This window comes from Symphalangus syndactylus, chromosome 4 (genome assembly GCF_028878055.3).
Source record: "Symphalangus syndactylus isolate Jambi chromosome 4, NHGRI_mSymSyn1-v2.1_pri, whole genome shotgun sequence".
Taxonomy (NCBI): domain Eukaryota; kingdom Metazoa; phylum Chordata; class Mammalia; order Primates; family Hylobatidae; genus Symphalangus; species Symphalangus syndactylus.
In genome coordinates this window covers 98602222-98614646 of record NC_072426.2, presented here as the reverse complement: position 1 = coordinate 98614646, position 12425 = coordinate 98602222, and the positions used below count along the sequence as shown (strand labels likewise).

Genomic DNA, 12425 nt, shown 5'->3' with positions numbered 1-12425 from the left:
GAACCTCAGACCTATAAAAGTAGGCAGAAGAAGTCTCAGTTTTTGCATTTAGTGGTTTAGTTAAGGAAAATGTCCAATCGCAGTGTTTTCGCAGCAGGAGAACGATCTCAAATGTAAAGCATTTTAAGTGCATGTAGTCATTTGTTTGGCGCAGACGCTTTATTTGAAGTGTAAATGTGTTCGATCAAGTTTGCCATCTTTAAGCCTTTCAGTGGTAAGTTCTTGTTACCAGAATTTTGTAATTTAGACATGACAATTTTATCCAAGTTTCAACTTGGGGAGCAAGCCTGGGGGGAGCCAGATAATTTAAAATGCTTTCTTTTAGTGAAAACTGAAGAATTAAGTTGTCTTCTATTTCAATTGTGTTATTTTCTATTTCAAAAACTATTTCTTTTTTTAATGAATCTCTAAGGTAGACTTTTGCCTATTTATAAGAGAGGAAATAATTTTAAAATGCCAAATTATTTCATCTTTAAATTTTTAAAAATAATTTGTTTTTCCTAAAATATCCCAGAATTTAAAAGTGGTTTGAACTGTGGAAAACTTAAAAGGTCAAAGAGGAAGACCTTCCTCTGCATGCCTTTCTAATTTCTGTCATGCCGAAGGCCATGGCCCTGGGGCTTTTTCGTTACCTAACTGAAAGTGCCTCTGGGTCACAAATCAGAGCATTAACTTAGTTTGGTGACAGGCAATGGGCTTCGTGAACAATTTGGTTACTTCAACAATTTGGTAAGCTATTCTTACATCAACATATTTTTAAAAATTCTTGCCTTCCCCAAACAATTTTAGTTTGAGCATAAATGATACTGACAGAGTATAACATCTCTCATTCCATGATCATTTTATCTGTGTGGCAGGTGCCTCATTTTCCTAACAAGGAAATTGAAGGATGAATCTATATCATAGTCAGTCACCTTATTAAAAAAATTTTATTCTTCTAATCCACTAGACCAGGAACTCGGTTGTGGTGACACACCATACACTCACAAATACACCTCAGTTGAATGTTTGATGAAATGAAACTCTGTGAAGTGTACCACACAGTTCTTTACGGAGTGGCCATCCTCCCCTGCCTCAGTTCAGAGAAGATTTGCCTGCTGCTGGGATTTCTCGTTAGGCACCACAGCTACCACCACAGCCCTGTGAGGTGGCAAAAATGAAGAATTGGTGCTGCACCCCGTTTAATATTCTGGCCCAAGTATAGTCCCCCAAGGCCCTTTCCTTACTGGGACCCATAATATATCTGAAACCAGACAAGTCATGAGGTTGGGTGGAACACAGACATCTGTGGCTTTTTAAAGCCCCAGGTGATTCTGATGTGCAGGCAGGGTCGAGAACCACTGGGCTACACTTGAAGACAGAAGAAGGAGCAATAGGCCAGGTGCAGTGGCTCACACCTGTAATCCCAGCACTTTGGGAGGCCGAGGCAGGAGGGTTGCTTGAGCCAAGGAGTTTGAGACCAGCCTGGGCAACATGGTGAAACTCCATCTCTACAAAAAATACAAACATTAGCCAAGCATGGTGGTGTGCACTTGTCCCAGCTACTTGAGAGGCTGAGGTGAGAGGATCTCTTGAGCCCAGAAAGTTGAGGCTGCAGTGAACCAAGATCACACCACTGCACTGCAGCCTGGGTGATAGAGTGAGACCATGTCCAAAAAATAAAAGAAAAAGGAGCAATTAATTATCTCACTGGGTAAGAGAATCAGATATAAATGCCATCTCACACAGCTGTCTCTGGCCCTCAGGCTGCTTCCATGTGGCACGTGCTACCCTGGCACCTCCGGCTCAGGAGCACATCCACAGAGGTCCACGCTTCTCAAGACAGGGGCGGTGCAGAGGGAGGGAAGTCCCCTTTCGTGCTGCCTGATGCCCTACTTGTGAGTTCATTTTCTTTCTAAGCACCTGTACCTTTCCCTGGGGGACTGACCTGCAGAATGACCACCCCCGCAAGGGAGTCCACACCTACCCACAGAACTGTGGAACCATCTGGTAAATCTCAGCCCGGAGACACAGGCACACCACACGGCATCGGGGGAGTCACACTCCTGCCATACATCTTCCACTGGGGGAGTTGAAGGAAGATCATTCCACTCTGGAATGGACTTGAAGGGATGGGGACATTCAGTAAGAAAAATCAGTGGCCCCTTGGGGAAGAGCTCAGCACTGGAGGTCTGCTGAGGAGCTTGTGGGATCCCAGAGAAGAGAGATCTAAGAGAGGGGCTTAGCGTAACAGGCTGGTATGTGACCCAGGGCAGCCAGCCTCCTTCCCCAAAGACATGCTGTCTCCGTGCTCAGGGTTTCACTGGGTCAGGCCATTTTCCCAGAGACACACTTGAGTCTTGTCGAATATTTGAGTCTTTCATCTGTCTTGGGACTGTCCCTGGGCTCTGCTGAAGCCCTAAGCAGTCATTGTTTCTGTGGTTGGATGGGCTTGCCGTTTCCTAAGGGTAGTCCTTGAAGTTAAGGACTAAGGGGCCAAAGGGAATTTGGGGGCACAGAACTGTGTTTGCTGGGAACTTTGTTGCCATTTCTTAAGACCACTTCTGAGGCAAAGTTTTTTTTCATGGCCTCTTTCTTTAATTCAGTTGATATCTGGGTGGTTAGCTGGGGGGAGGGGAGAGGAAGGAAGGGTGGGATGAGAGGAGAGCTTCTGTCTGAGTCCATGGAATGGTTTTTAGGTTCCTCAGGCAAAAGTAGGAAAAGAAAGTTAGCTTTTCTCAATCTGATTCTATAGAGCAGTCTGTCTCTGTTGTTTTCCTTCTGTCCAAATTTTATTTCTTTCCCCTACCTTAAGGATATTTAGTTACCCAAATGATCACCTTGAGACTTGATTCATTCAATATGTTGAATAATAATCATAGCTAACACTTATTAGGATTACTGTGATGTGTCAAGCACTGTTCTGCATGCTTCATATTAACTCAATCCTTACCAGAACTGTAAGAGTTAGGTCCAGTTATTATTCACATCTTATGGATGAGGGATCTGAAGCACAGAGAGGTTAAATAAAATCCCCGAGGTCACACAACTGGTACATGGTGGACCCCAGATTCCATTCTGGGTAGTCTGGCTCCAGAGCCCATGCTGTCCACCCACCCATAGAGCCTCTCACAATCTGTTGTACTGTATGCAATATGACATATTGTTTTAAAATACGGGTGCCCTGTTGTCCAACTTTAAAAAACTCTCATCTTTGTTTAATGCACATGGTCTCAAAGTATGGTTCAGGGAGTCTACAAGGTCATAATTATTTTCCAAGTAGTACTAAGATACTCTTTTTCCTTTTTACTTTCATTTTCTTATGAGTATACAGAGGAGCTTTCCAGAATGCCATGACCTGTGATATCACAGCAGATTCAATACCAAAGCAATCTATGAAAATCTAGCAAGCCGGGTGCGGTGGCCCACGCCTGTAATCCCAGCACTTTGGGAGGCTGAGGTGGGACGATCGCTTGAGCCTGAGAGTTTGAGACCAGCCTGAGCAACATAGGGAGACCCTGTCTTCTTGAAAAAGAAAGAACAAAATAAAGAAAAAGAGAGAAAGAGAGAATCTAACTGGCTTCTCTGAAGCCAGAAGTTAAAGAGATTTGCAAAACATGTAAAATAATGCCACTCTTTTCACTATAAATGTTATTTATATTGTAGAAAGTATAGGGTATTTTTAATTTAAAAAAAGTTACATAATGGGTTATTGTTATCTTTTAGATGAATTAATAAATATTTGTCAAATTTCTCAGTAAAATTAATAGATAGAGCCCTTATAAGCAAAAGCTCTCTGAGTGCTGAGACCAAAGCATTTGAAAACCACCGATTTAAAGTATAAACCATTGCTATTCAAGTGTGGTCCATGGCACAGGAAGTTGTTAGACGTGCAGAATCTCAAGCCCCACCCCAGACCTACTGAACCGGAGTCCATGCTGTTCACCAGAGCTAGTTTGTCTGCACAGTGGAAGTTGAGAAGCAGAGGTGTAGAACATCTGCACAAAGCGATTTGGCAACTCAGTGACCTAGCCAAATTTCAGTCTGGTGGGGCTTTGGCGAGTCCATTCTCCAGTTATCTTGCATCCAAGGAGCTGAGTGAGGTCCCACCTATTTGAGATTCTTTAGTCCTACTGTCTCTTAAGTGGCCACACCCTCATCAAAGCCAGCAGCTTCAGAGCAGTGTTCTAGCAGTGGTTTTCAAACTCGGGTACATCAGAATCACTTGGGGGACTTCTGAAAGCACAGATGCTGGGCTCTGTCTCTCCCCACCAAAGATCCTGATTCAGCAGGTCTGAGATAGGTTCTGAGAATTTAAAGTTCTAGCAAGTTCTCAGGTGATGTTGATGCCACAGGTCTCCACACTGAGATCTTGATAAATAGCATTTATTCAAGTTCTTATATAATTATGTCATGCCCATAGGACTTACGAGAGAGAGAGGTCTTAAACTTCCACAGTTTCAACACCAATCTCTTAAAATGTAAAATATATGAAAAATTCAAAATTTCCATCTTTGCCAAGGAGACACCTATATCTTTTAATAAGTGGAAAGCAGTAAGATGTCAGGCAGGTCACAGGTCATTTAGAGCATGGCTGTTCTCTTAAAATGATGTGAGAACTAAGGTTCAGCTTCCTTCTGCACTAATTGCAAAATCACCACAAAATTTAAACGAGGAGATATAAATAGCCTGTCAGGTTCATTTGTCATTATTTAAACTGATAACATGCCATTCATCCACTTGGTCACAGCGTTGCTCTGCACCAGAAACCAGGAACAGATGAGCGTACAAACCAGTGAATTGCCATCTCCAAGCATGAGATAACTTGGTTACAGTCATCAGACTTACTGTGCTCAAAAGCTGCCATAAATCCCTGGCCTGGTGTCTGTTCCCAGGCTTGCAAACCCAGTGCCGTCGACTGATACAGACCTTTCAGCAGGACTCGCTGAGCTAAACAGGTGTCTGATGAAAAGTGTGTAATCCTCAAAGATTATCATCCCCTAAAAGCAGCTGGTGACCCCAAACTCACACAATCCAGAGAGACGGAAGTTGGGAGTGAGTAGCTTGCCAAAGTTTACACTTTGGTGTTTGAGGAGGTTCATGTGGTTTGGTTTGGTTCCAGGTAGTGGAAGATGGAGGTGTGCAGGGGTGAGGGTGTCTGCCCCTGTCGGGGGAGATCCCTGTCCCTATCCATGCCCTTGCCTGAGAACATTATTCTACTATGGTCCATTTACACTCTTGAATACCCCTAGTTTAAAGGGAAGGAATTTTCATTTTCAATGAGCGTTAACATTACAGTTATTATGCTGTGAATTAAATTTAATTTGGGAATTTGGGTCTGTAAAAACATATCTTGACCTTGTCTAGATAGTTCTTTCCTTATCCTAATAGATCTGTCTCCATGAGATAACTCCCTACCACTTTTATTTTCTCCCCCTGGGAGAGAGTTAACCATTTCAAACACAGGGCTAGTTAACATGAGATTTGATTCTTTTACTAAAAGTAGTTCAGGCTTAACAGAGGTGAGGCACACTCAGGTTCCATGCAGTACAGCTTAGAAATGCTTACTTTTTATAGATAGAAATCGCATTGTTCTTCCTTTCCCTTTAAGCAGACATCTTGACAATCCTTTGAATTGATTATGTGGCCTGTATACTGAAACTCAGATGTCACCTTCCCTAGGATAAGTACTTCCAGTAAAGCAAAAGAGGAAGCCAGCTTTTGCTACAATCAAGATAGTTAATGTGGATGAGGGGTTTATGGGCTACCCCGTTTTCAATTACAAGGCTCCCACTCACAGAGTAAGTGCTGTTCGCCAGCACCTCTGGCTCACAGACAAGTTCAAGGGAATAATTTCACCAGCGATTAATTATACTGCAGCTACTGGGATTTGTCCTCCAAACATCACTTTGTTTTCCATCTGAAACAGCCAGGTTTCTCCAGGGAGAGCTGAGGTTTGCTATTGAAAGTATCCCGAGTTAAGGAGAAGTGTTAGAGCACCATGGGAATCTATTCACCAGGGGTGTATTGTACTTGTTTCAGATGCTTCAGGATAATACACCAGCTTCTAAGATAAGTGCTTTTTTTTTTTTTTTTTTTTTTTTGAGACGGAGTTTCACTCTTGTTGCCCAGGCTGGAGTGCAATGGCATGATCTCGGCTCACTGCAACCTCTGCCTCCCGGATTCAAGTGATTCTCCTGCCTCAGCCTCCCGAGTAGCTGGGATTACAGTCGCACGCCACCATGGCCGGCTAATTTTGTGTTTTTAGTAGAGATGGGGTTTCTCCATGTTGGTCAGGCTGGTCTCGAACTCCTGACCTCAGGTGATCTGCCCGCCTCAGCCTCCCAAAGTGCTGGGATTACAGGCATGAGCCACCGCACCCAGCCAAGATAAGTGTTTTTTATTTCCCTGCATCTTAGATCAATTATTTGGAATCTTTTTGGTAAGTTAAATTTAAGAGCTGTAACTTAAACCACCACATCTCTATGATTACTCAATAAGTAAAATGTTCTTACCAAAAATTTTTCTTTCAATGGGCTACATCATAATTATGTTGTGAAGAGCCTAGAAAAAAAATAGAGGCCAGGCGCAGTGGCTCAGGCCTGTAATCCCAACACTTGAGGGATTGAGGTCAGGAGTTCGAGACCAGCCTGGCCAACATGGTGAAACCCTGTCTCTACTAAAAATGCAAAAATTAGCCAGGCATGGCCACTGGCACCTGTAATCCCAGCTACTCAGGAAGCTGAGGCAGGAGAATCGCTTGAGCCTGGGAAGCGGAGGTTGCATCGAGCCCAAATCACACCATTGCACTCCAGCCTGGGCAACAGAGCAAGCCTCTGTCTCAAAAAATAAAAGTACAAAGAAACAAAAGGTGGCAAGAAATTCCTTTTTTCAAACATCGCATGTTATGAGGGTCAGATTAGTGAAGTGCCACCAGCTGCAGCCTTCTGAGAGGAAGTGCTGCTGCAGGTTCAAATGGAATTATGTCCTACATCCGCCAGGCATGCCAGTGGAGTGGGCATGACACACACTTTTCTTCTAAGCTGTACAGTTTAACATATTACAAGTGAGTTCACTTAAGTAGTAAGGAATCAGAAATGTATCTTTGTTCATTTTGATCGTTTTGATGGATTCTGTTTTCTCTTACATGAGTAGACTTTGTGGACTTCCAAATGGCTCCTGGCATAAGTGCCAGTTCCTGCTATTATTAGTTCCTTGAGGGTCTCATGAGTCAGAGAGGAGAGGGAAAAACCCACTGCAAGCCATGCAGGGGTCCCTTCGGATAGTGGCCTTGTGCAGTCTGCAGTGTTGGTGCACGTCATCCCTGCACACCCGCCTGCTGTGCTCTGGCTGGAGCTTGGGTTTGCAGTTGTCTTCTTTCCAGCACCCAGGGAAGCATGGCCTCCTGGCAGGTGTTGGCCACTCCCTGCTTTCTCCTGGCCTTTGCAAGCACAGTGCAAGGGTGTTTGCTGAAAAAGACCACTGGGCTTTCAGTGTACCCATGCCCATCAGGGCTGATCACCCTGCTGCCACCTCCCCAGGACTCTTCCGTGACTAACAGTCATAGCCTGAAGTCTATGTCCAAGGGAGTGTCCCAGGAGACAGCCACTTAACATGGTAGGAGTAGCAGGTGCTAAAAGGTTTATGCCTAAATGTTCCCCATGGACTGCAAGTTGCCTGCTAGTTTGAGTGGCCTAACCCATTTAGGCTCAGGCCCTGACAGGGTGTGTGTGCACCACTTCAGGGTGTGAAAGCACGAACAGCTGCAGAAAGCGTGGGTTTTCTGATGCTGGCTGCTGCTGCCTTCCAGATTAGGGACTGTAGCGGGGAGACAGAACAAAGGAACACATGTGCTGCTGGGTAAGCTGGCCCATCATAGTGGGGGACATAAGGTATTGGGTGGCACATACCACCTTGGTATGAACACTTTGGTTGTACAGAATTCTTTCAGCAAGGCTGAGAGGAGTGGGGCTTTCTGTCCTTGACTGCTAGATTCAAATAAGCACCAGTAGAGGACCTGGGGACTTTCACACTCACTGCAGGGGACTTTTAATTGTGGGATCTCATGGACAAAAAGGGATGGTTCTATATCCACGGCTCTATGGTTCTCACCCCCCAGGAGTACAAAGCTGGGACCCCCCAGCCTCCAGAGTACATTTCTCAGCATGTGCCAAGCACTTTGGAGGCAGGTGACGGATGTGCCAATTATCTGTATTCTGAGGTGTGGGCTCCCTTCGTACTCTGGCAACACAGAGACATAGAGAGCTCTTCTTCGTGTTGACAGGACACAATATGGGCTGGCTTCGGCACAGTGGCCATCACTGTGTTAGCATTCCTGACACACTGCTATTGAAAGCCCCAGTCTGCTGCCAAATTACATGTAGACAGTGGTTTCACTGTAAAATGTTGCGGTGCTTGTTTGCATTCAGTCAAATACTTTGCACTTAAACATGGGTTAAAGAGACAAGTAAGTCAAAAGACCTTAGCAAAACCTGAAGTTAAATTTACGCCTATTCTTCATAATGGCATTCAGATTAAAGCCATCAAAATGCAAAATGCTGTGATTATACCCTTCGAGGGTTCAGGCTGGATTCTTGTTTTGTATTTCTGCATTACTGTATTTGCAGTGATTTTGAGACGCAGGAAAATGCATCAGAGGCATTGATTTCTTCTTTAACAAAAAATAACCCTAAAATTGAGGAAATTCTTGAGAATGCAGCCATTTTGGAAATGTAGATAAAGAAGAAAAATGCTGAAGATTTGGGTGGTTTACAGAGCAGTATGATTTTGTCATTGCTGCCACCTACTGTATGTGGTTGATGTTTGTTTAAACTTAGGAAGTTGATGAAGGTGAGGCTGTTGAAATAGATAATTAGAGCAAGGTAGACATCATTAGCTTATAGCATTTCTTTTCTACTCCATAAGTGGCTCTTAATTACCGAGACAGCCGCCAGCTTTCATTCATTACCTTCAAGTGGATTTAAAGGGCTGGTTTCTTTTTTTTTTTTTTTTTTCATTTTTAAAGTTCCTTTGCCAAGGAACCTTCACAGTAATGCTGTAAAATGCGTTCAAAAGCTTAAGATGGTGGGGGATTTTCTGAGCATACATGCAATAGGTTGTTTTAAGGAGTTTGTTTTGTTTTGTCTTAATTTGTAGGAGCAATGTTCTGGGATTGGATTGTAAATTAATTTCTATGAAAGAGGTGAAAATAGAGCTAGTGGAGCTGATGTGAGTTGCAGCAGTTGACTTGAAAGGTATTCTTTTATTAGTCCTAAAACAAAGCTTCAGATCAACCTGCTAGTTAAATGTAGCAAGCAATATAGACTCTGAGTCAACAGAGGTCCTTCTCTTTTTATTAAGACCCAGCTGTCAAATGGTCATTAGGTCCTTCCTGTGGAAAACAACTTGCCCATTAATGTTGGGGGTGGTCCCTTGACAGGATTTCTGAGTAAGTGCCTGACATTTCGTTTTTGAAAGAATCTAAAGCTGTGGGAGACTTAGATGTTGAGACTTAGCAGGAGTAATGTCTTCAACCATAGCTTTTAGACTTTGTTAAATATGCCACAATATGTGTTTGGAATGCTGCTGCTAGCTGCGTGAATTGACTTAGAGTGCCACTGTCAAAGATTCAGGAGCATAAACTTCACGGAGATCAAATCACTGTAACTGGGAAGAGGCTACGTTGCTAAAGCAAATGCACTTCTGTGTTGTGATGTTTTTACCTTGTCACTACTCATATTATTTCTAGTGGCTCCTGTTCTAAGCTCTGGGAATGCCACAGTGAGGAATGCCCATTTATTTTTTCTGCCCTAGGCTATTTGCTTTCTAGAAGAGAAGGCCAAGCAGGGTCTCCTGAAAAGCCTCTCTCCGATCTGGGCCGTCTCTCCTACCTGGCATATTGGAAGAGCGTCATCTTGGAGTATCTCTACCACCACCATGAGAGGCACATCAGCATCAAAGCAATTAGCAGAGCGACGGGCATGTGCCCACATGACATTGCCACCACTCTGCAGCACCTCCACATGATCGACAAGAGAGATGGCAGGTGAGTCCTGGGACCCTGGGCAGCTCCATGGCTCAGGCATCCCACACCAGAAAGGGTCCCTGGAGATAGGTGCATTCATTCCAGTTAAAGATTGAGGTTCCCTAACAGTATTATCAAACCTTTTCTCCTAAAAATAACACATGAAATGACACTTTTTTGCTGGTTGGATTCCAGTGTTCTGTACCCTCTCATTGAGATGCTTTCTGATTTTTCCTAACCCAGATAACATTAGTGCTAGCATATGTCCGTATGTGAAGCTGAAGTGAAATTTCAGCTTGTGATTACATCTTGTTCTGCCTTATCACATTACAGGTTTGTCATCATTAGACGGGAAAAGTTGATATTGAGCCACATGGAAAAGCTGAAAACCTGTTCCAGAGCCAATGAACTTGATCCAGACAGTCTGAGGTGGACCCCAATTTTAATTTCTAATGCTGCAGTGTCTGAAGAAGAGCGAGAAGCTGAGAAAGAGGTAATGATTGTCTTTATCATCCTAAGTTGTGTAACTTCGATCTTGTAACATTCTTAAGCTAAGAAAGTCATTAAGATCGTTGTCAAAAGCTTGGTTATGTAGAGATAGCATGTGAAATGATATGGCACTAATTTATCCTAACTGAGGTTGCATGGTAAGACATGATAATTTTATTGAATTGAGTATGAAAAATGAAACATTTATCATTGATTACAAAGCAGCATTTTTCACTACTGAGAGCATGTAATCAGATCAAATTCAGTGCTGAGCTCCAAGGCTGCAGTGTCAATCGATTCTTTGTGTTTATGAACTTGCTTAAAGTGCTCCATGCCAGTGAGCATGTAATGTAGTGATAAAGGACTCAAATCAATTCGCTGCATCATTAATACTGCTAAATATCCCATGAAACCCAATCTTCTTTGATTTGTTATCCTAACTGATGCAAAAGGTTCCTGAGATGATGCAGCTGGAATGTGCTTGGCTGGCTGGCTGTCCTGATCAGAACCGACTTAGAGACACTTTGCCATTGATCCTCAGAGGCTCTGGCTGTGTAACTGCCCTCTCACTGGCCACCATTTTTACCCTCCCCACTTAGGCTGAGCGGCTAATGGAACAAGCTAGCTGCTGGGAGAAGGAGGAACAAGAAATCCTGTCAACTAGAGCTAACAGTAGGCAATCACCTGCAAAAGTACAATCAAAAAATAAATATTTGCATTCCCCGGAGAGCCGGCCAGTCACAGGGGAGCGAGGGCAGCTGCTGGAGCTGTCTAAAGAGAGCAGTGAAGAAGAGGAGGAGGAGGAGGATGAGGAGGAGGAGGAAGAGGAGGATGAGGAAGAAGAGGAAGAGGATGAAGAGGAGGAAGAAGAGGAAGAAGAAGAAGATATTCAAAGCTCTCCCCCAAGATTGACGAAACCACAGTCAGTTGCCATAAAGAGAAAGGTAGGTGTCTGTTTAGATTTTCTGTGAGTCACCTTCAATCAAATCTTATTTGTCATTGCAGACATTCTGTCTATTAGTATTTGTTTCACTCTCTGTTCTTTAGTCGTAGTTTATGTGTACCCAGTCCCGCTGCTCATATATCATAATCGTTTATCTCACAGTCATGATTATGTTTACTTTTGAGGTTTGTTAGTGCTGTGACAGGAAACCAGGGACAGGCCAGCCTCCTAGTCTAGTAGTCGCTGCCACCTGCTGGTCTGCAGGAGTAGAGTAACTGAGGTTTATGACAACAGAAAGGGGCCCCAGAGACCACTTAAGCCACCCTCCAAGACCTAGAGGCCAGGAGACTTCTCTAAGGTCATATGACTCATTAGAGATGGAAGCAGAACCAAATGTGTGCTCAAGACTCTAAGCCTGGGTTGGGCGCAGTGGCTCACGCCTATAATCCCAGCACTTTGGGAGGCCGAGGTGGGCAGATCACCTGAGGTCAGGAGTTCGAGACCAGCCTGGCTAACGTGTTGAAATCCCGTCTCTGCTAAAAATACAAAAAATTAGCCAGGCATGATAGCACTCGCCTGTAATCCCAGCTACTTGGGAGGCTGAGGCAGGAGAACCCAGGGAGGCAGAGGTTGCAGTAAGCCGAGATCGCACCATTGCACTCCAGCCTGGGCAACAAGAGCGAAACTCTGTCTCAAAACAAAACAGACTCCAAGCCCAGTGCTCTTCATGCTGTTTCTTTCTCTTGTTCTTGGCACAGAATTGTTAGAAAGCATTTTAGGCCCTTAATTTTGATGGTGATATTTTGCATTTGTGGCCTACTGCGTATTACTGAATCTTCTCAGATCTTAGTAGCCCAGTGGTGTCTCTAGATAGACCATATCATCTCCAATGGTACAGAAAGTAAAGAATTGACTTTGTTTTTAGGTAACTGCTCACCCAGATCTGATATCTTTGTCTTCAGTATCTATCTGGGACATAGAGGAGAGCCA

The 12425-nt window shown here is 43.9% G+C and overlaps 1 protein-coding gene across 32 annotated transcripts in view; it reads left to right on the top strand.

Moving 5' to 3' along the window:
• Nucleotides 1–12425, top strand: part of KAT6B (lysine acetyltransferase 6B) — a 207130-nt gene that overhangs the window by 185518 nt on the left and 9187 nt on the right. For all 32 annotated transcript variants that reach the window (XM_063637453.1, XM_063637441.1, XM_063637455.1 and 29 more), the window contains 3 exons: nt 9793–10024; nt 10337–10496; nt 11092–11436. In XM_063637453.1, the coding sequence (XP_063493523.1) occupies nt 9793–10024; nt 10337–10496; nt 11092–11436 (737 nt within the window). The remainder of the gene's footprint in view (nt 1–9792; nt 10025–10336; nt 10497–11091; nt 11437–12425) is intronic.